Source organism: Amia ocellicauda, chromosome 20, assembly GCF_036373705.1.
Source record: "Amia ocellicauda isolate fAmiCal2 chromosome 20, fAmiCal2.hap1, whole genome shotgun sequence".
In the NCBI taxonomy this organism is placed as follows: domain Eukaryota; kingdom Metazoa; phylum Chordata; class Actinopteri; order Amiiformes; family Amiidae; genus Amia; species Amia ocellicauda.
The window spans coordinates 24,302,550-24,326,433 of record NC_089869.1 but is presented as its reverse complement, the minus strand read 5'-3'; the positions used below and the strand labels follow the sequence as shown (position 1 = coordinate 24,326,433).

General features: G+C 53.5%; 1 protein-coding gene across 1 annotated transcript in view; it reads left to right on the top strand.

Moving 5' to 3' along the window:
- Nucleotides 1-23,884, top strand: part of LOC136715810 (cadherin-23) — a 104,236-nt gene that overhangs the window by 51,382 nt on the left and 28,970 nt on the right. Inside the window, exons 8-11 of the mRNA XM_066693188.1 lie at nt 10,543-10,655; nt 15,026-15,214; nt 19,655-19,804; nt 20,327-20,485. Coding sequence (XP_066549285.1) covers nt 10,543-10,655; nt 15,026-15,214; nt 19,655-19,804; nt 20,327-20,485 — 611 coding nt within the window. The remainder of the gene's footprint in view (nt 1-10,542; nt 10,656-15,025; nt 15,215-19,654; nt 19,805-20,326; nt 20,486-23,884) is intronic.

The following is a 23,884-nucleotide window of genomic DNA, read 5'->3' as shown; positions in this document are numbered from 1 at the left end:
TACTGGGCTGCGGCTGTGCAATAACACCGGGGGTTTAGACCTGCAGAGCACACTGACATGCCTGAGTACGGGGGTTCACTGGGGTTTCTGTGTGCTGCAGGGTGTTAACTTCAGAGAGAACATGCTTTCCATGTCGTGGTCGTTTTTAAGGATTTGAAGAAACGTTACACCATACATGTTTCTGGACACGGGAGGCTTTCCCGGCTGTTTCTACGAAGAGCCACTCCTTGACGTGTGTTTATACACGAGGGGAAACGAGTGAAAACAGCGATACGAGTGGAAGGGGAGGCCTTCATCCAGCAGCGGATCGACAAAGCTGACGATGAAGACGATGAAGATGGAATTCACACTGGATTTTATTCCCTTGGTTTTGGAGCACTGCGGCACAGAAGCTTAGGAGGCCGCCTGGTGAGACTGAGAGCTGCCTCTGCAGCAGTGTGGGCAGGTGCCGTCTCTGCCCCGTTTGGAGCTCCAGCGGCTCAGCTCTGGTGTTAAACACACTGGCAGTGTGATTTGTCGACCAGGGGGGAGCAGAAACTCGGTTAAAGCCTAGATCTGTTCACCGATCATTCATAATGTGACCTTCGCCAAACCCTGACCTGAGGCGTTTCCAGCTACACGTCTACCAGAGTCTTAGACTCAGGAGAGGAAGGGGACTACAGCTGAGAGCAGTGATCACCGCCCAGGAGAGGGTTAAGGGGAATCAGAGAGAGAGAGAGAGAGAGAGAGGGGGAGGGAGAGGGAGAGGGAGAGAGAGAGAGAGAGAGAGAGAGAGAGAGAGAGATAGGAGATAGTGGCATTAGAGTCTCCGCAGCCAGTCCTGCCGGTGGCGAGTGTCAGCGCTTTGGCCCGGGAATTATCCCCCGGTGGGACAGTGCCCCCTCCACCGTGGGACAGACCCGCTCCACTTCACCTGCCCCTCCCCGGGCAGCAATTACTGCCCCGCGCTCCCCAAAACACACTCACCCCCGGGCGGAACGCAGGCCCGAGCAGCTGCCACGTCCTGCCCAGAGTCGCAGAGACATTGATGGCCACAGCAGCCTCCTGCATCTCCGAGTCGCCCAGGACAGGGCTCTCAGGGGCCAGGCTGTGACAGGAGTGAGTGATCGGGACGGGGCTCTCAGGGGCCAGGCTGGGAAGAGCACAAGCCGTTTCTTCTTATTGTTTTTCCATTTCCTTTCATGGACGTGTGTTCTGGTTGACTTTGCTTTTTATTTTCAGTTTTAAACCTGCAGGAGTTATATGGTTTAAATGTGTTTAAGTGTCTGTGTGAGTGTGAGTGCGTGTGCGTGTGTGTGATTTAATTTTTCATGCCACAGATTTTTTAAATGCTCTTAACGTTTGAGGGAAAGTAAACAAATCCTGGCAGCTTCGGGGGTCTGCCAGACAGGAACACAGTGCGTCCGTCCGTGTGTTGTTCCTCTGCCCCCCAATAAGAAAGTTCCCTCTGTGCACCGGGGGCTGGCACCTTGTACACGTTCAGCTGCCCACGCTTGCTTTCCTTTGCGTGTTCCTCTGAGGAGAGTGTCGGGCATGGCATCCCTGCGCTGGAGGGCGGCAGTCTTGAGTCTAATGTGCGTGGCACCGCCGGCCCTCACGCTAACATCTGCCGGTCGGGTGTCTGCTCCCGGGCCGGAGCGGCTGGCGGTGCAGGAATCGGCCCCTATCCCCGAGTCTCTCAGTGCTGCTGTGCGCATCGAGCCCAGACCCAAGGCCGGGCACAGCACAGTGCAGGGGGCCACAGGCCTGCTTTGAAATAGAAATGTGGCTGCACTTGAGTCCCGGGCTCTGTAGTTTGAGACTGGCAGGCCACAAGTGTCTGCTGCTGCTGCTGAGAGACAGAGGTGCTATATCTCTCTGTTCTTCCTCAGCGCTGCTGCACAGCTGTTTTCCCGTGGCTCGCTAAACAAGAGGCTGCTCTCCGGCACGGCGCCTTTCCCACACAGCCAGAGATCCGGCGCAGGAATTAAATCACACCGTGTTGGCAGGATAGAAGGAGAAGCAGACTTTGATTAAAAATAGACTCGATTATTTCTGACCCCCAAAAACAAAACCGAAAACAAAACGAGAGAAAAACAAGAGCTGTAAAAGCAGCTAATTAAATTAATGAAAAGAATGAGCCTGGTGTGAAATCAGACAGCCTTTCTCTCTGGCAGCAGTGGCACTGGGTGTGGTGGTGGGAACCTGTTGTGACTGTGTGTGTTTGTGTGACTGTGTGTGTGTGAGTGAGTGTGTGAGACTGTGTGTGTGGGACTGCGTGTGTGTGTGTCTGCGTGGCTGTGTGTGTGTGTGTGTCTGTGTGACTGCGTGTGTGAGAGTGTGTGCATGTGTGAGAGTGTCTGTCTGTGTGTGCGTCTGTCTGTGTATGTGTGTGTGTGTGTTTGTCTTTGTGTGTGTCTGTGTGACTGCGTGTGCATGTGTGAGTGTCTGTCTGTGTGCGTCTGTCTGTGTATGCGTGTGTGTGTGTTTGTCTGTGTGTGTGTGTTTGTTTGTGTGTGTGTGTGTCTGTCTGTGTCTGTGTCTGTGTGTGTGTGACTGCGTGTGTGAGAGTGTGTGTGTGTGTGACAGCGTCTGCATGTGTGTGTGCGTGTGTGAGAGTGTGTATGTGTGTGACAGCGTCTGCATGTGTGTGTGCGTGTGTGAGAGTGTGTGTGTGTGACTGCATGTGTGTGAGTGTGTGTGCACGCCGGTGGCGGTGGGCAGGCTGACAGGCTGGAGAGGCTCGCAGCTCCACGGCTCCCTGCTCCACATCAAGACACTTTCGGCTCCGGTTAGGAGACATTGACACAGTGCGTCGAGACGAGCAACTGACCCGTCTCAGCAATTCACCAACCTCTCCGTTTCCTTCATCTCTCTGTCTCTCTCCCTCCTGTCTTTTCCCTTCATCTCTCTGTCTCTCTCCCTTCTGCCTCTTCCCTTCATCTCTCTGTGTATTCTCTCTCCCTCTCTCCCTCCCCCCATCTCCTCCCTGTCCCTCTTCCTCTCCCTCTCCCTCCTTTCCACTGCCTCTCCTCCTGTCTCTCTCCCTTCCCTTCGGTGCCTGACTTCCCTCTCTCCCTCTCCATTCCCTCTCTCCCTCTCCATGCCCCCCCGCCCGTGCTGCAGTCGCCACAGGCGCACTGACTGGTTGCCAGCTTCCCTGTTTTTCCCATTTTCCAGACCACTACAGTCAGTAATGTGAGAGCCCTGGCAATTTTCACATGTCACACGTCTCAGTGCGTCTCTGCTCTCTGTGCGCAGCCCCGGGGCCGCAGGGCGAAGGGTCCGTCTGTCCTGCACCCGCCACGTTGCCTGTACGTCTGTGTCCTTTACCCGCCCGTCTGTCCATCCGTCTGTCTACCTGCATGGCATATACTAAGCCACACAGCATATCTTTCTTTCCGTCTGTCTGCCTGTCCTTTACTGAGCCACACGGCCTGTCTGTCTGTCTGTCTGTCACAGTGTAGCGCACTGACAGCTGTAGTCTGTGTCTGCATGAGAGAGAGAGAGAGACTGTCCGTCTGTCCAGGGCTCTGCCTGTCTCTCCCTCAGTGGCATATCAGAAAGTGGAAGCCTGGCAGGGTTTCCTCTTGAGCGCCGGGGGCCGAGATCTGTTTTCTCTTTCTTTTTATCTCTTTTCAATTACCAACACTGGCAGATCCTGCAGGACCCGAGCCCTGTTGTACAGCTCAAGAGAAAGGATGTGAAAGACGAATTGCTGGCAGTCCAAATGTCTTAACAGTCAAAAGAGCAGATTCCCAGCCAAACGCCATCTGACTGATCGGCCTCCAGCAGCCTCGTCCCCGTCATTGCGGCTGAAGCGCAGTCCTGGCGCGGTTTGTTTTCCTGCCGCAGGAGCAGGGAGATCTGCCCCCCCGTTGCAGAATTAAAGAGCACACATGGGCCGCTCTGTGATGAATGCAGAAAGCACTGATCCGTCGTCATCCGCACCTTTCGATGTTTTCCCTCGACGTCCCTTGCCGTACGGCCCTCCAATTACGTGTGTTTTGAATTTCAGATTTCTGCGCCGCCTGGCCGGCCGCTCTCCGCGCAGGGAGGCGGTAACCATGTAGACACAATCAGCCGAGCTCCTCGACAAACAGCCTCCAATAAAGCCCCTTCGTGGATATTGTTTCTCCGAGCCCCCTTACTGCGGCGAGGATTAAGATTTTATTGCAGGGAAAAGCTGCGGCTCTTGTTTGTTTGTTTGTTTGTGTGTGTTGAGTTGTTCCTCGGGCCTGCAGTGCCGCTCTTTCGCCGGGTTGGGCTCCTATCAGGGCGTGTCTTCACTGGGTAATCTGAGCCGAGCGCCAGAGCTGCCAGTTTTGCCAGCTAATTGGGCACAAACGGCTGTGCCCTTCAGATTGCAGCTCTCCTGTCGCCTCTCCTCTGCCAGGCTCTCGTCAAATCCGTTGTTTAAGCGCTGCCCGGGCAGGGGGGTGCAGACTGATAGGGTGCAGAGGAGAGGGGTGGCTCTGTGGGATCAGGGCAGACAGACAGGGTCATTCAGTACATTAGTGTGTGCCTCACTCACTCTCACACGGACACTCTGACACACACTACACACACTCACTCACTCTCACACACTCTTTCACTGTCATGCACTCGCACAATCACAAACACACTCACTGTCGCACACTGTTATTCGCTCTCACACTGTCACACACTCACACTCACACACTCTCACTCACTCTCACTCACTCTCACACACTCTCACTCACTGTCACGCACTCACACAATCACAAACACACTGTCACACTCTCACTCACTCTCACACACTCTCACTCACTGTCACACACTCACAAACTCTTCTTGGGTGGCTGGGAGAATGTGTTACCTCGACTGTGTGTAACATGTAAAACCTGACACACAGACACACGCACGCACACACACACACACACACACACACTTACCCCCCAGTGTGGCGGGCGCGAGGCTGGGTGGCAGGAACGTGGCTGCGGGGGTTTGTAACAGGTGAGTGAGCAGTGCTGCAGACAGGCTGGCCGGCTAGATTGTAATTCTGGTCAGGCCAGTGGAGCAGACAAACCAATTTAGAGCCATCATGGTCTCATTGAGTGTACACAAGGGGGTGGATAAGTGAGCAGCTGGCCTCTCCAGACTCGCGCAGTTTACTCTCCCGGGGGGGGGCGGGGGCTGGAGGGTCAGATAGACTGAGCTGCACCACCGACATGAAAGAGATGAGATTGATTTTGCTGTCTTTTTCTCGAACCCGGGTTTTTAAAGAGATCAATGGATCAATTAGAAATAAATAGATTTCGAAGAGAGGAAGGGAGGGGGGGTCCTCACACAAGTCAAGGGCTGCATGTATGAGACTCGTGCTCCCCCCCGGTGCGCTACAGTGTCTGGTAGCTAGTCTGGGATAGATGCTGAGGTGGGGGGGTACAGTGAGCCAGGGGTACCAGAGAAGAGCAGACTGGAGCTGCAGTGATATGTTCGCCCTGTTTCAAGGCGAGCGAATCTGACGGGCTCTGGAGCTTCAGTGCCTCCAAACTGTAGAAACGTCCTCCCTGTCTGCCTCCCGTCCCCATCGTCCCCCTCCCTGCAGCACCGCCCCCCACCACGAGCGGGAGCAGGAAGAGCCGCGCTGAAACAATCAGTGTGCAAATACTGTGTACAAAGAACAATCAGCGCCTGTGAGTGAGGCTATTACTGCGCGCAGGGAAAGACCGACCCTGTGCTGTGTGTCGGTGTGTGTGTGTGTGGTGCTGGTTCGCTGTCTCCTCTCAGTCTCTTCCCTGTCTCCTCGCTGTCTCCCCTCTGTGTCCTCACTGTCTCCCCTCAGTCTCTTCCCTGTCTCCTCGCTGTCTCCCCTCTGTGTCCTCACTGTCTCCCCTCAGTCTCTTCCCTGTCTCCTCGCTGTCTCCCCTCTGTGTCCTCACTGTCTCCCCTCAGTCTCTTCCCTGTCTCCTCGCTGTCTCCCCTCTGTGTCCTCGCTGTATCCCCTCAGTCTCTTCCCTGTCTCCTCGCTGTCTCCCCTCTGTGTCCTCACTGTCTCCCCTCAGTCTCTTCCCTGTCTCCTCGCTGTCTCCCCTCTGTGTCCTCGCTGTCTCCCCTCAGTCTCTTCCCTGTCTCCTCGCTGTCTCCCCTCTGTGTCCTCACTGTCTCCCCTCTGTCTCTTCCCTGTCTCCTCGCTGTCTCCCCTCTGTGTCCTCACTGTCTCCCCTCAGTCTCTTCCCTGTCTCCTCGCTGTCTCCCCTCTGTGTCCTCGCTGTCTCCCCTCAGTCTCTTCCCTGTCTCCTCGCTGTCTCCCCTCTGTGTCCTCGCTGTCTCCCCTCAGTCTCTTCCCTGTCTCCTCGCTGTCTCCCCTCTGTGTCCTCACTGTCTCCCCTCAGTCTCTTCCCTGTCTCCTCGCTGTCTCCCCTCTATGTCCTCGCTGTCTCCCCTCAGTCTCTTCCCTGTCTCCTCGCTGTCTCCCCTCTGTGTCCTCACTGTCTCCCCTCAGTCTCTTCCCTGTCTCCTCGCTGTCTCCCCTCTGTGTCCTCGCTGTCTCCCCTCAGTCTCTTCCCTGTCTCCTCGCTGTCTCCCCTCAGTCTCTTCCCTGTCTCCTCGCTGTCTCCCCTCTGTGTCCTCACTGTCTCCCCTCAGTCTCTTCCCTGTCTCCTCGCTGTCTCCCCTCTGTGTCCTCGCTGTCTCCCCTCAGTCTCTTCCCTGTCTCCTCGCTGTCTCCCCTCAGTCTCTTCCCTGTCTCTTCCCTGTCTCCCCTCTGTGTCCTCGCTGTCTCCCCTCAGTCTCTTCCCTGTCTCCTCGCTGTCTCCCCTCTGTGTCCTCACTGTCTCCCCTCAGTCTCTTCCCTGTCTCCTCGCTGTCTCCCCTCTGTGTCCTCGCTGTCTCCCCTCAGTCTCTTCCCTGTCTCCTCGCTGTCTCCCCTCTGTGTCCTCACTGTCTCCCCTCAGTCTCTTCCCTGTCTCCTCGCTGTCTCCCCTCAGTCTCTTCCCTGTCTCCTCGCTGTCTCCCCTCAGTCTCTTCCCTGTCTGCCCTCACACTCCTCTCTGAGTGCCGCCAGCCCTGTCTCGGGGTGAGGAGCCTGGATGCTGTTTAAGGAAGCAGAAGGAAATTGGGAGATTGCGGGCGCTGACCCCCCCCGCAGTAATTACCAGCCTCTCCCGTCCCCTGCGCTCCTCCGCTCTGTGTTTAGTGTCTTGTTCCGCCAATTCCGCGCTGAAAAGGCACCGTGCCGCCCGCGGGGCCCTCTCCCTCACCTCTCTCGCAGAATGACAATGGTGCCGCGCAGCTGGCAGCAGGCACAAAAGAGAGGGGTGACTCCGGGTTAATTCATTTTCTTTCCGCAATCAAAACAACCCTCCCAGAAATCTGTAAATAATAATAATAAAAATTACACGTGCGGCTCGCAGGCTCGGCCCGACGTGCCTCTCCATCCCTCTGCCTCTTTTCCCGCTGCCCTTCTTCCTCCTCCTCCTCCTCCTCAGTCAGTCAGGTAGGGAACAGTGCAGCGCTGTGTCACTATTGACCGGTACTGATGGGACCACACTGACCACAGGGACACGGGGGCTGCCAGGTCTCTGTTGACGACCTGGTCTGGACAGCCTACAGTTTGCCATGGGGGTGCCGCGGGTAGCTGCCGGAACCTGGGTCTGCTGTGGCGGGAACCGACGGCACTGCCATTGCACATCGTGAATCGTTGGCTAAGACCTACTGTGTTCAGCTGTCCATGTGACAACAGCAGTGCACCTACAGGGGCAGCGTTGCTCAGCTCATCCCACACATACTCTCCCAGGCCCTATGACTTGACCAGAGCCTGTGCTGGGAGGATTTGAACACCAGTGCTGTACTGACTGACCATGTCGGCGAGTCACAGCCAGACGGTGTTTGCAGGGTAACCCAAGTCTGGCTGATAAACACAGACTGTCTTTGTCTTAGTATAATCATAAGTCACACTAATGATAGACACTCAGTTAAAACCGTTGCATAAAACTTTCCTTAGACCCGTCTTAATTTTAAGACACAAGAAAAACATGGCGGACGCCTCTCTAAAACAGCAACGATCCCAGTTAACTGACAATCTGTGCTTGTTATTGGAATATAATACAGAAAACTATATCATTTTGGGGGACTTTTCTGAAACACGTACTCAAGGCATGAGATAAAATAACAGTGAAGTGAACAGCCTCGACCCGCTGTGTGTGCGCTCTGTAGAACGCCGGCAGAAACGACAGAAGAATATGCTGTAGCAAATATTTCAGACTCCCTCAAAACATAAGCGGACCGCGGGATTGGTTATAAGTCTGTGGGGAGGAAGACTTGAGAATTGACTAACTTGCATTTAACTATTAAAGACTAGTGTCATGGTTAAGACCAGTCTCTAATAGTTTAACGCAACCGGCCCCAGGGCTGTTTGTGCGGGGCATCTCAGACTGCGCCTCTCAGAGCACGGCCAGTAAAGCTATTCAGTGACAACAGCACAGTCACTCCCCCTGTGAGACTCACTCCAGTGCACTAGTACACTCAACACGTCTCTTCCTGTGCGTCTTCAGTGTGTATCTGTGGAAAGATCCTCACCACTTACTTCAGTGCAGCGGGAGCAGTGCAGTATGTGTGTCTCTCCGACGCGAGTGTGCTGAGCTGTGCTTGCTCCGTTATCTGTCTGTCTCTTTCCATCTATCTGCCTCCATGGATCTTCCTCCCTATCTGTTCTCTTTGGATGTGTCTTTTTACTTTCATTTAGATGTTAAACAATGTGATTTTCCTCCCCAGTGCCTGCTGCGAGCGGATCCTCAGAGAGAGAGAGAGACACTACCTGTGAGAGTTAACCAACAAGAGCAAGGAGACATAGAGAGAGGGAAAGGGGGGCTGAATAGAAAGATAGAGAGAGAGAGAGAGAGACACAGCGAGAGAGAGATGCTCAAACACAGCAGCCCTGAGCTGTAGGAGGCTGTGCTTGAATTATTCACCCTGTGCTGCGTTCAGGCTGTTTCCCTGACATCTGGACCCAGGGGCTGTTCACCCCGATATACAAGAGTGGAGACAAATTCAACCCCAACAACTCCCGGGGCGTCTGTGTGAGCAGCAACCTGGGGAAGGTGTTCTGCAGTATCATAAACGCCCGGATACTGGCCTTCCTCACCACACAGTGTCAGAGTCAGATTGTCTTCCTCCCAAAACACCGCACAACCGACCATATTTCGCCCTACACACCCTCATACACAAACCACCACGTACACCAGAAAAACAATGGCATTTTTGCAGCAGAACCGGGCCCTGCTGGAGCAGAACTGTCAGCCCCGGGCCCTGGCAGTGAACACGAACAAAACCAAGATCCTGATCTTACAGAAGAAGGCCAGATGTCAGGAAAGCAGACACCACTTCGCTCACAGCAGATGGGAAAAGCTCCCAGCAGAAACACTAAGTGTCGAGAAATAGATCACCGGTGGAGTAGAGCTGAGCATCTGAGACTGAGTATCTCAGGCCCCTGGAGTGGAGATGTTTATGTAGATAAAAGTATTTTCGTCCACTTTAATTCTGTTTCCACCTCCTGCCTCCCGGGTGCCAGCTCACTATATATTCATACGTGTGTGCGTGTGTTTATGTGTGCCTGTGTGTGCGCGTGTGTGTATTTTGCTGCTGTTCTTGTTATTCAGTTTTGTGGTGGCTCTGAGCTGGTTTGCCAGCACCGCTCCTCTGGGTCAGGCCAGTACGGCCACCTCTGAGTTCGAGTTAGAGAGAGGAGACCGGTGCAGGGCGAGGGGGCGGGGCCCTGAGGTTCTGCTCGATCTGCTTGGCTGTTCCCAGGATGCAGGCTGGTTTCATTCTGGAGGCTGAGGGTAACACCGCCAGTCTTATCACTCACTGTCTGCTGCCTCCATCTGCCCTCGGTAATTAGTGTGCAGCGAGCGCGGAGACCAGCTGGCTGTGCCGCGTCGGAGAGAGGGAGCGGGGTGGGAGGAGAGGAGAGTGGGAGCGGTGCGGGAGGAGAGAAGAGAGGGGAGATGGGGAGAGGAGAGGAGAGAGGGAGCGGGGCGGGAGGGGAGAAGAGAGGAGATGGGCGGGAGGAGAGAAGAGGGGATGGCGAGAGGAGAGAGGGAGCACGGCAGGAGGAGAGTAGAGGGAGCGGGGCGGGAGGAGAGAAGAGAGGGAGATTGGGAGTGGAGAGAAGATTGGGAGCAGGGCAGGAGGAGAGGACAGGGGAGATGGGAAGAGGAGAGAAGAGAGGGGAGATGGGGAGAGATGCATGCAGGGAGGGAGAGAGGCAAGGAGGGTGAAAGAGAGAGCGAGGGAAAGAGGAGGAACTGAACTGTAGTAAAATCGCACATCTAGCAGCAGAAATGTCCCTCTCTCACCTCTTTCTCTCCCTCTCTTCTGTCTTTCTTTCCTCTTGCTCTCTTTCTCACCCACTCTGTCCACTCTCCCTCTTTCCTCTCTGTCTGACTCTCTCCCTCTCCCGGGGGACAGTGCGATCTCTCCTCCAGTCACATCTCTGCGGTGCTTCACGGCCCAGGGCCCCTCCGCCGGCCCGGCCCGCTCACCCTCATTTCACCTGCATTACGGCTATTGATTTTCCCTCTCTGTGTTTGTGCCTCTGTGCAGGTAATACCAACAGCATCTTCGCCCTGGATTACATCAGCGGCGCGCTGACGCTGAACGGACAGCTGGACCGAGAGAACCCGCTGTACAGCGCCGGCTTCATCCTCACCATCAGGGTACGGCTGGGGCGTGGGAGAGGGGCAGGGGTGGAGCTGGGGCAGAGGGCTCGACCTACTCTTGAGTCTGTAAGCTTGAGTGTATAACCTGTTTATCTGTGTCTCCTGGGTTCACCTTGACAGGAAATGAGGTCATAATTGATGTTAGGATGTTCAGAAGAGTCTTTATACCTGTTTGAATACACACATGGAGTCGCCCTTGAAGAGACGTGGACAGCACTGTTCTCTCCCTCTTCCTCTCCCTCTCCCCCTCCCCTCTCTCCCTGTCACTCACTCCCTCTCTCCCTCCCTCTCTCTCTCGATTGTTATTGTTATTTTAACTCGAATGAGCTGTAGGGGCATCACCTGTATTGTGTGTTGGTGAGGCCAATGCAGTTGCAATACAGAAAAGATAATTGCAGTAGCAACGCAAAATATGATTATAATAATAACAGCAACAACAACAATACATCAATGAATAAATCTCTGTCTCTGTGTGACAGACTGGCTTCCTGTTGGGCACTATTACAGCATCCCTGGCTGAGTAAATCTGCCCTAATCCAGGCATTAGCATTTAGCCCCTATTTAAAAGGCCCTTCATTTATCATGTGGACGTAAAGTGTTTACAGCCTCAGCCTCCTCAGCGTTATCTGCTACGGCCTTGCTGCAGTGGCACCGGGGGGCTCGGGTGGGCCGTGTGAGGATTACACCTGCGCTGATTATCTGCCTGAGAATGAAAGGTGCCCCCCGGGTTACAGCACTGGATTACACTGGGGGGATGTTAAGAGCGAGGCGCGTCTGTAATAGACCTTGGATTTAAAATGCACAGGATCTGAGCGTCTCTAAACCCGGGGCAAGCCTGAGTGTCTGAGGAGGAGGAACGACAGAACAAAGCGATCAAATAAAGACATGTATACAAAGAGGATTGACTTTCCCTTCCTGCTGGTGCACCAGGCGATGGTGCTCTTCTGGAAGGAGTTGAGGAGGACTGCCGGCCACCTCCAGGACCTACAGCACCAGCAGGGCCTTGTGGAGACCAACACGGCCCTTCAGGTCAGGCGTGTCCCCGTGCCAGAGCCCCCCGTCTCTTTCTCCAGGTGGCGAGGACGGGCACGGAGAGGTGGAGAGGTCAGGGACCCCGGGCAGCTAAGTGCATTATCGCTGAAACATCTCAATTAAACGGCACAAAGCCATTTCACTGGAGGGAGCTCTTAATTCCGCCTTTATTTCTCTCTTTTTAAATAAAACCCCGTCCCCTGATGTTTCCCCGGCGCTGATTGCAGTTTCTCTCGGCGTTGCATCAGCATCAATTTCCAATATCAGTTAACGGGGAAAAGTACAATTACTGGGCTCTGTGTGTGTCCACGCCACGCCTGCCATCTGTGTGTGTGTGCGTGTGCGTGTGCGTGTGTGTGAGTGTGTGTCAGCGTGGGGGCTGGTATGAACGATGTCTCCTAATGTGCTCTTGCCTGATTTCTCTTCTTAATTAAAATCAATGATTAAAAAGAATAGGGGAAAGAACAAAAAAAAGATAAAAAGGGGAACCAAAAACATATTTGTGAGTATGGATTTTTCTCCCTTTTTCCCACAGACAGGATTTAGTGATGGTATTGATTTCCCTGAGTCAGAGTAATAAAACTAATTTCTCAACTTCAATAATGGAGGCCAGGGAGGGAGAATGCGGCACAGCAAGGGAAAATGACAGTGCATTATTACCCCTGACCCCGCTAAGCACATCCTCCCGGCGGCTCCCCCCCGCGCGCCTCGCGGTCAATAACCCATTACGCCCCATCTCCGAGCACCCCCCTCCACGCCTTCGTTTCATGGTATTTAACGCCGGCGGCCCGTGCCTGCTCCGCTCAGAGGCATCGCGCATAAAACCACCGCGCCAGAGATTCGATTAATCACAGAGAGGAGACGCGGCCAAACGCACCCGGACCACTCATTTGCCAGCCGGGTCGGTCTGCTCCTTGTGTTCGCTGCTCTGCTCTTTTTCCCGTCCGATCCACAGCAGAGCAGGGCTGTCCAATCTCCCCTTATAACCCCCGGTGGGTCACAGTCAGGCAGGAACCGTTGTGTGTTGAATGCTGATGTTTTTGATTTCTGGGTGCGAGTGTGTGTGCGCGTGTGTGTGTGTGTTCGTGTGTGTGTGTGTTTGTGTGAGAGGGAGGTGTTTGTAAAGCATCTGAGAAGCTGCAAAACAGACTGAAGTCAATTGACATTTGTAGAATCGATTAGCTTGTTTGGCTGTGCCGCGCAACGACACAAACCCGTTCAGTCGGCAGGGGTGTCTGGCGTAAAGAGAAGAGACACATTCTGTGCTTTCCTGTGGCTGGCGGGGCGACCCTGCCATTGTGTAATTATGGAGAGGTTGACAGTAATCCGCAGTTGGGTATTATTCTCATTAACTCGAGTGGGCGGCTTGCTTTGTTCTAATCGGTTATTAGTTGTTTTGTTTTAGTTTCTCGCTGTCAGACTGTAAATTGGAGAGACCTGTTCTTGTCTAAGGGTCCTCGTGTTTTGGGGAATGTGTACGAGTCAAAGCCCAACACACAAACTCATGGGGTTTAGCAACCTTGGGTGAACAACGAATGGCAACGCAAGAGACAGACTGCAACGACGGGAGACCGCAGCCTCCTTCGCAGAGGGTTGGGAAGCCCGTCTGGAAGTAATAAAGTGGAAATGTTATCTTGTAGAAATGGTAAATGGCTGCTTTCTAACACAATTTGTCAAGACGTGCCCTGGAGGATCTGCCTGTATTGATCTTTGTTTTTTCTCCCCCAAACAACCAAGTGTTTGACCACAACAAGGTATCGCTGTGAAGTGCATCCAGAGGCCCGGCGCCGCCCGCGATCGTGGGAAGTGAAGCTGGGAAGACATGAGTCAACGCAGAAGAGAGGCAAATTGTGTTGAAATAGAAATTGGATTATGCGAGAATAAAACATTGCCTTTCCGATCTGTGAGACTCGCGTCGCAAATCAAATGAATCCCAAAAGGAGCCAAATCAGAGAGGAGAGAACAGTGTGGCGTATTGGATCAGTGGAGAGAGGAAGAGCCTCACAGAGCCCGGGACAAAAACCACGTGAACGACAACAAGCCCCCGAGCTGCGAGCACAACGCGCTGTGCCACAGGGAGTCCGCACCCCCGGGCCCAATCATCACCCTGCGTTGTCTTATTCTGGCATTCAGACACATTCAAATTGTGTTTTTCCATTTATCTACACATCCTGCCACACAATTTCCATGTGAAACTAAATCTAGAAATTTGTAGGAAATTAATACAAAATATGGACTGAAATGGCTTGCTTGGATAAGTGTCCGCCCCCTTGTCACAGTGAGCCCCAGTGTGAGCGATCGCTGTCACAGTCACACCCCGAGGGCAGTGGCTCCACTTGAGTTAAATTGTAGTGGAGTTGAAGTTAAAGGAAGACACGGGCCGGATCTCATTAACAATATCGCCCCAGCTTTGATTTATATATAGCACAGCCCTCGAGAAAGATCAAAGCATAGAGACCAGAGGAAGTCCTGATCTCCAGGGAATATCGCTCCCTCTCACATACACACAGGTTGGAGGAAATTGAACCGAGGAGCCTCCAAGGGGATTTGATCCACTTAGTGAAGGTCCTCAGTGGTGGCTGACAAAGTCAACCCCAAGGACTCTTCCTCCAGGATCCTGCAGGCCCCACCCGGAGACGAGGACAACGGCGGGCTCATGAGTGCAGCACAGAGCGGCGTGTTCAGCACCGGAGGGCGATCGGAGGGACGGCCGTTTGAAGCTGCCTGCTGGGGCTCCCTCAGGCCCTCAAATCAAACCGATAGGAGCTGCAGGGTCTCCTGGCCGGTGTTGCTCGCAGCTCGCCTGCTCAAAGCTGTGTGCTCAGTACATCTCGCCGCATTGTGGCTCTGCCTGTGCTCTCCGTGTCCCACATGTGGTGTGTCCCATGGCCACCATCGCCGGTCCTGGCTGTTGGCTCCAATCTGTTACGATCTCATATTCATATTAGCGCCTCCATGCTTTACTCTGCATGGCATTGGAAATACTTCAGTTTACCTCTCATCCAAATGGAGACACTGCGGCACAGAGAGCTTCTTTTTTCAAACAAACCTGTTTCCACAAGTCAACTCCGAGCGATGCCGGACTGTTGCACCTCAGCCCTGCGCTGGCTCTCTGTGTCCCCGTCCACATGTCCCCGTGAAGACCCCTGTGCACTGCGGTACAGCACAGCCAAGGCAGCGTGAGAGACGCAGAGCAAGCCATGTCCCAAACTGGGGGAGAACCGTAGAAGAGCGGGATAAACTTACAATAGGAGCGCAGAGAGAAACAACGGAATTAAAGACAATGTTCTCTTACTCTCCCCCTGTCTCTCTCTTTCTCCCCCTCTCCCTCTCAGGGCACAGAGCTGAACGACGACCGCACCCCGTCCGACGCCACAGTCGTCACCACCTTCAACATCCTGGTCATCGACGTCAACGACAACGCGCCCAAGTTCAACAGCTCGGAGTACAGCGTGCGCATCACGGAGCTGGCGCAAGTCGGCTTCGCCCTCCCACTCTTCATCCAGGCGCAGGACGAGGACGAGGTGAGCGGGGCCGGGGGAACAGGGAGAGTATCGCTGCATCCTGGGTGTGCAGGGGTCCGTGTGCAGGGGTCCGTGCAGGCTGTGCAGCTCTGAGAGGACGCTGTGTGTCAGGGTCTGGCTGGGAGCACACAGGGAGCTGCTGCAGACGGGGCCACTACAGCTACAGCGCGCTCTTTAGTTTTACATCAAGTGTCCGCCGATTGCTATTAGTGCTATCTAACAACCACTACGCCCCCCCCACACACACACACACTCGCCCCGGCCCCCGGAAGGCGGACACACACACACACACACACACACACACACACACACACTCTCTCACACAAACACACAAGCAAGAACTAGCCGCACATTTGACTCAACTACAATTTAATTTGCTTTGGAAGAGATGGGATAGAGCATCAAATTATACCTAACGAGGAAAATCAATCATTCTGAGTTGAGATAAGCCGAAAGCTAGTCAACTCTGATTGATTCCTACACAGCGGCCGTGTGGATGGCATTTGACAGATAACTCTGAGACGAGGAGATGGAGGGGGGGTGGTGTGAGAGAGAGGGCGAGAGAGAGAGAGAGAGAGAGAGAGAGAGCTGTGGGACAAGAGTGGTGCAGGAAAGAGGAGCGGGAGAGCGAGAGCGGAACGCAGAGAGGTTGGGAGAGAGAGTGACTGAAGGAGAGAGCGGGCTCGCTGAGAGAGGAGATGAGGGAGAGAAAACCGATACACGCTACCGGTCAAAAGTTTTAGAACACCCCATTTTCCAGTTTGTATTGAAATGTAAGCAGTTCAAGTCCAGCGAATAACCTGAAATGGTACAAAGGTAAGCAGTAAACTGCCAGGGGTTAAACAAAAGTTTAGGTTCCCAAAAACTGAACAATAATGTCCATTTCAGAGTTATATACTCTGTTACTACACCCTCTTTAGCATTATTTGGCGGTGTGACGCAGCTCCTGTGCATAGAAGTCACACTGTATTCCTACAATGCACACATCATTTGAAAACGTATTCTCTCATCTACCAGCGCGTTTCATTCTCAGACACATCCGATTCACAGTGTCCGTGTCGCCGGGGGGAGAAACACACAGTCTGCTCCGGGGGGGTCTCATTCAGACGGTCACAGATCACTCAGATTCGATCGGATTTCTTTGCAAATGGGCTTGTTTTGTTCAGAAAGACCTATCGGTTACTCCAGTGTATATAAATTGATGTTCTATCAAACACAGAAGTTCAGATGCAGTGATGTGAAATCGTTGTGCATTAGTACACTGTGAACAGTTTTCCATCTTGACATGTTGAGCTCTCTACGGGCGTGTGTTGCTTCTACCAAAACGTGGATGCTCTTGTTTTGATCAGTAGATTGTCTGACAGAATATGTCATAATTGTCAGTATTTTCTGAGATTTTGTATTCCTACTCAGACCAAGTATCCCCCCACCCCCCCATTTCAGAATGCGGAGGCAGAGGGGTGCGTAAATGCGGGGGGGTATAAAAACCACATCGTTAGAAAGCTGAGAGTCTCCGCTTTCATGGGATACCAAACACTTGGCAAACAACACAGCAGTGCAGAGCACACATGGGATTAAAGAGAAGCACACAGATTTGGTGCCTTTTAAGGGACCAGAGGGGTTTGTCAGAGTACATTGAGACATGCGAACTGCGTAAAAAAACAGAAAGAGAGAGAGACTGGGTGTCCTCCTGTAGGTCACATGTGCGCAGTGGGGCAGCAGGGCTGTATACTGAAAGGAAGTCTTGGACACAAAGGCCGATTCCTGGGCACTGCCCCTCTCCTCTCCTCTTCTCTTCCCACCCCTCTCATCCCCTCACCTCTCCTCTTCTCACCCCTCTCCACTCCTCTTGTCCTCTCTTCTCCGCTCATCTCCCCACCCCTCTCCTCTTCTCTTCCCACCCCTCTCTTCTCCACTCCTCTCCTCTCATCCCCTCTCCTCTTCTCTTCCCACCCCTCTCTTCTCCTCTCCTCTCCTCTCATTCCCTCTCCTCTTCTCTTCCCACCCCTCTGTTCTCCTCTCCTCTCATCCCCTCTCCTCTCTCTCTGTCTCGAATGCCTTGAAGCCCAATTTCCATTTGTGTCCCCGGGTGCGTGTGTCCCTGCTGATCTGGAAAAGCTCCTCTGGTTTGATGTGGTCGATGCCCTTCATGATTTTGAAGACTTGGATCAAGTCCCCACGTAGTCTCCTCTGTTCCAGGGTGAAGACTATGTGGGGACTTGATTAAAGTCTTCACAATGAAGGCCTTCCTGATTCATTGCTGTATTCGTGTTTTCAGAAATCCTCTTTTACTTTACGTTACGTCTGATCCAAACCCCGATTAGTGAGGAGAGACCGGTAGCGGTGAGGCGATAAGCGCTGCCCTGTGTTCTGAGCTCCGGTGGTTTGGCTCGTCTGAAGGCTGTTTATTTTGCCATTAAACTTGGTACAGAAGCCCTCGACTGTAAGTGCTGATTAAACGGTGCCGCTCTGGCGTTTCTCTGCCGGCGGAGTTTGCAGATCCGGCAGCGATGCACGGGTTTCTGATCTGATATTCATGACGTGAGTTTGTGAAGGAGAGTTGACTCTGGTATTTGCATGGCAGCTGAGCGCGGGCTGTGGGAGTTTGATAAGGACGAACCCTGACCCTGACAGCGACAGGGAGAGATCTGAGTCTGGGGAGAGGGGGAGCGATGGAGAGATCTGAGTCTGGGGAGAGGGGGAGCGATGGAGAGATAGTGAACAGATACGCCGGCTGATGGGAGAGATTGCCAATCTGGCTTTTTCATCGCAGAAGGTAAAACTGCAAGCGCACAGCTACTGAGCACGCCTCGGTCCCGCTCTCCAATTAGCAAACTACTTAATACACTGCACCGAGCCACTGAACACTGTCCTGCTGAACACATGAATTCTGAGCAACTGAGCACAGTGCAGCCCAGAACTTTGAGCTACGAAACACACTGTGTTGCTGAAAACTTACATCCAACTACTGAACATTGCAGCCCAGCACTGAGACACTGAACACGCTGCAGCACTGACACACTGCAGCACTGAGACACTGGACACACTGCAGCACTGAGACACTGGACACACTGCAGCACCGACACACTGGACACACTGCAGCACTGACACACTGGACACGCTGCAGCACTGACACACTGCAGCACTGACACACTGAACACGCTGCAGCACTGACACACTGGACACGCTGCAGCACTGACACACTGCAGCACTGACACACTGGACACACTGCAGCACTGACACACTGGACACGCTGCAGCACTGACACACTGCAGCACTGACACACTGGACACACTGCAGCACTGACACACTGCAGCACTGACACACTGAACACGCTGCAGCACTGACACACTGGACACGCTGCAGCACTGACACACTGCAGCACTGACACACTGGACACACTGCAGCACTGACACACTGGACACGCTGCAGCACTGACACACTGCAGCACAGAGACACTGGACACACTGCAGCACTGACACACTGAACACACTGCAGCACAGAGACACTGAACACGCTGCAGCACTGACACACTGGACACACTGCAGCACTGACACACTGAACACACTGCAGCACAGAGACACTGAACACGCTGCAGCACTGACACACTGGACACACTGCAGCACTGACACACTGAACACACTGCAGCACAGAGACACTGAACACGCTGCAGCACTGACACACTGGACACACTGCAGCACTGACACACTGAACACACTGCAGCACTGAGACACTGGACACACTGCAGCACTGACACACTGGACACGCTGCAGCACAGAGACACTGGACACACTGCAGCACTGACACACTGGACACACTGCAGCACAGAGACACTGAACACGCTGCAGCACTGAGACACTGGACACACTGCAGCACTGACACACTGGACACACTGCAGCACTGACACACTGAACACGCTGCAGCTCGGCCTGAGTCATTCCTTCTGTTCCTCTATTTTTTTTTCTAGAGCGACTGACACAAGTGGCGATGTGAAAATGTTGTTGAGTGAAAACTCAACGCAAGAAACAAGTGACGCACTGGAGAGGATTCTATTTCACCTCAATTAGCAGCATTTAATTAATTATTAAAAATGCCACCAATTAGAGTTTTCAGGTTGTGGAACAGCGCCTGTCTGCATATTTAGCAGAGACTCAGTGAGTCAGAGACACTGTTTGCCAGGCAGATTTAATTACTGGGGCTGTGCGCGGCGCTGCAGCCAGCGGGGTGTGAGTCGGTGCCGCTGATAACAGCCAGCACGGGGGGTCACTCCGCTGACTGACACCACACACGCGGGCCCGGCGGCTCCGAGCACAAACACCGGCGCCTTCACCGGCTGCACGGGAAGAATATGGATCTCTCTCTCTCCCTCCAGTTCTCTTTTACATTCGCTCCGGTGTCTCAGTGCGTACAGCCCCGTTAACCGCCCTCTCCTTCTCTCAGGGCTCCAACAGCATGTTCCAGGTGTTCCTGACGGGCAACAACTCGGAGCACTTCACCATCTCACCCACCTCCGTCCAGGGCCGGGCGGACATCCGTGTGCGTGTGGCCGTGCCGCTGGACTTCGAGACCATCAACGGCTACCAGTTCTCAGTGAGTGAGCGTCCCCCTCCACACCCCTGCCTCGCTCCTCCTCTCTCCCTCTCTCCTCTTCTCTCTCTCTCTTCCCTGTCCTTATCTCTTTACCCTCCGCTTTCTTTCTCTTTCTCTCTCTTTGTCCTAATCTCCATGTAGGCCTGTTCTCTGCCCTTTGTGACAAGTGACCCCTGCTGGCCAGATGTTGTACACATGTGTATGAGTTAAAAAAACTAAAACTCGAGAGACAACCAAACCGTTTTGGGTGAATTCCTTCTGCAGCAGAAATACGGTGTTTGTGTCTCTGGTGTTGGAGGATCATAGCCGGGGATCACAAATAACCAGGTTCATTCTTCTCCATATCCGACCCTATAAAACCCTCCCAGTCCTGCCTCTCTGCCAGCCCACCGACCCTCTGTTTCTGGGCTGCTGGGTACAGGTGTGTAGGAGAGGCAAGACTGTCTTTTCAGAAGCAGCCCAGTGTGGGTATATTTCTCCAGCTGAAATAAACGGCGCCTATCCCGCCTCTTTCCACCTCAGCTCTACGCCAACGAGACGTCCTCGGAGCACGCCGGCTTCGCCCGCGTCCGCATAGACCTCATCAACGAGAACGACAACCGCCCCATCTTCAGCAAGGTGCTGTACAACGAGAGCCTGCTGGAGAGTGCTGCCGTCGGGACGTCCGTGCTGCAGGTCCAGGTGAGCGTCCGTACGCCACGTAGCCGCCGTCGGGGCAGGAGAGAGAGAGAGATATGTGAGAGAGGAGAGAGACGGAGAGTGACCGCAGTCAAATGGGGATCAGCCGCTTAAACCTCATCACACAGGTCCGGCTCTGTTCTAGGATTGTTGCCTCGTTTATAAAGGCACTGGGGGGGGTGTCAGCTAATTCTGAGTCCAATTAGCGGTGCTGAAAGAGTAGGGACTCACACAGACACACATACGACACCGTCTCTGACAGTCAGTGTCTCTGCTGCAGGGGGAAGCACAGACCGCAGTGTCAGTGTGTCGGTGTGAGTGTGTACGCTCTGCCCACTGCACCCTGTGCGCTGGAGCGTGGCGATGCTATCAGCGCCGAGCCCGGCGATCGGGGACGCTCTGCTACCTGCGCACCCCGCCGCCAGCTGCCAGCGAGCCCCTGACGGCAGCGACGCCTGGACGCTGTGACAGCCGCCTCATTATCGCAGGCAGATGTTTAAATAATACATCGACGCCACATTTAAAGAAGTTATTGTAGTGATGTCTTTATGGCCCTGTAGGGGTGAGTGGCGCTGAGGCTGGGGGGGGGGGGGGGGCAGGATGGTGGCAGTCAGGCGGTTCAGTCCCGGAGTGGAATGTCACCCTCAGTGGAAATGCATCTAATTTGTGTCTTACAAGGGCATCGGGCAAGTGTGATCTTGTTACACTTAATTGAGATTTATAGCTTATTGTCTGTGTTGCAATGTGTTGGGAAATCTGTGAGTGTCTGAGTGTGTGTGTGTGTAGGTGTAGGTGTGCGTGTACAGTGAGGGAAAAAAGTATTTGATCCCCTGCTGATTTTGTACGTTTGCCCACTGACAAAGAAATGATCAGTCTATAATGTTAATGGTAGGTGTATTTTAACAGTGAGAGACAGAATAACAACAAAAAAATCCAGAAAACGCATTTCAAAAAAGTTATAAGTTGATTTGCATGTTAATGAGGGAAATAAGTATTTGACCCCTTCGACTTAGTACTTGGTGGCAAAACCCTTGTTGGCAATCACAGAGGTCAGACGTTTCTTGTAGTTGGCCACCAGGTTTGCACACATCTCAGGAGGGATTTTGTCCCACTCCTCTTTGCAGATCCTCTCCAAGTCATTAAGGTTTCGAGGCTGATGTTTGGCAACTCGAACCTTCAGCTCCCTCCACAGATTTTCTATGGGATTAAGGTCTGGAGACTGGCTAGACCACTCCAGGACCTCAATGTGCTTCTTCTTGAGCCACTCCTTTGTTGCCTTGGTTGTGTGTTTTGGGTCATTGTCATGCTGGAATACCCATCCACGACCCATTTTCAATGCCCTGGCTGAGGGAAGGAGGTTCTCACCCAAGATTTGACGGTACATGGCCCCATCCATCGTCCATCGTCACCCAAGCTGCTTGGTGATGGTCTTGTAGCCCATTCCAGCCTTGTGTAGGTCTACAATCTTGTCCCTGACATCCTTGGACAGCTCTTTGGTCTTGGCCACGGTGGAGAGTTTGGAATCTGATTGATTGATTGCTTCTGTGGACAGGTGTCTTTTATACAGGTAACGAGCTGAGATTAGGAGAGTCCCTTTAAGAGAGTGTTTGCGTGTGTGTGTGTGAGAGAGTGTTTGCGCGTGTGTGTGTGAGAGTGTTTGCGTGTGTGTGTGTGTGTGTGTGTGTGTGTGTGTGTGTGTGTGTGTGTGTGTGTGTGTGAGAGAGTGTCTGCGTGTGTGTGTGAGTGTGTGTGTGTCTGCGTGTGTGTGAGAGTGTTTGCGTGTGAGTGTGTGAGTGTCTGCATGTGTGTGTGTAAGAGTGTTTGCATGTGTGTGTGAGAGTGTTTGCGTGCGTGTGTGTGTGTGTGTCTGTGTGTGTCTGCGTGTGTGTGTGTGTGTGTGTGTGTGTGTGTGTGTGTGTGTGTGAGAGAGTGTTTGCATGTGTGTGTGAGAGTGTTTGCGTGTGTGTGTGTGTGTGTGTGTCTGTGTGTGTCTGCGTGTGTGTGTGTGTGTGAGAGAGTGTTTGTGTGTGAGTGTCTGTGTGTGTGAGAGTGTTTGCGTGTGTGTGTGTGTGTGTGTCTGTGTGTCTGCGTGTGTGTGTGTGTGTGTGAGAGAGTGTTTGCGTGTGTGTGTCTGCGTGTGTGTGTGTGTGTGTGTGTGTGAGAGTGTTTGCGTGTGTGTGTGAGTGTTTGCGTGTCTGCGTGTGAGAGAGTGTTTGCGTGTGTGTGTGTGTGTGTGTGTGAGAGTTTTTGCGTGTGTGTGTGAGTGTAGGTGTGTTTGCGTGTGTGTGTCTGTGTGTGGGTGTGAGTGTGTGTGTAGGTGTGTGTGTATAGAGGTGTGTGTGTGTGTGAGAGTGTTTGCGCGTGTGTGTGTGTGTGAGTGTGTGTGTGTGTGAGAGTGTTTGCGCGTGTGTGTGTGTGAGAGTGTTTGCGTGTGTGTGTGTGTGTGTGTGTGAGAGTGTTTGCGCGTGTGTGTGTGAGAGTGTCTGCGTGTGTGTGTGTGTGTGTGTGAGTGTGTGTGTGTCTGCGTGTGTGTGAGAGTGTTTGTGTGTGAGTGTCTGCATGTGTGTGTGTGTGTGTGTGAGAGTGTTTGCATGTGTGTGTGAGAGTGTTTGCGTGTGTGTGTGTGTGTGTGTCTGTGTGTGTCTGCGTGTGTGTGTGTGTGAGAGTGTTTGTGTGTGTGTGTGTGTGTGTGTGTGTCTGCGTGTGTGTGTGTGTGAGAGTGTTTGCGTGTGTGTGTGAGAGTGTTTGCATGTCTGCGTGTGTGTGTGTGTGAGAGAGAGTGTTTGCGTGTGTGTGTGTGTGTGTCTGCGTGTGTGTGTGTGTGTGTGAGAGTGTTTGCGTGTGTGTGTGAGTAACAGTTGACTGCAGATTCACCTCCAGCTATGGACTGGCACAGTCTCGAGCTTGTCTGTTCACTTCCTGTCTCGGGGGAACGATGCCGGGCCGCTCGCTGCTCCAGCGCTGGTTCAGAGCAGCAGATACGTGCCGACCAGTCAGTACCGGCCACGGCAGCTGGGTGCCATCAGAGCCGCACGCATCGCAGCAGCCTCTCAGTGCAGCGGCGGCATGAAGGCAGCGTTGTGTTTCTCTTGTCTGAGTCCCAGCAGCACAGCAGGGCCGCTCGGGGAGGTCAGAGTTCAGAGCCCGGGTCATCAGGCTCTCTCTTTCCTCTCCAGCCCACTGACCTGCCAGCCTCCCTTGGTCTCGACCGCACCTCCCGCCACAGCCCCACCGGTCCTCCAAGCACCGGCCCACCGTCAGCCCGGCAGTCCCTGCTCGGAGACTTTAATATTTATCACTCGCTGCTCCTTCCATTATAAATATTTATTGTCGCTGATTCGCAGCCGGCCGCGGCGCTGAGGCCCTGGAGACCCGCGGAAACGACAGACTCTTTATATCAGC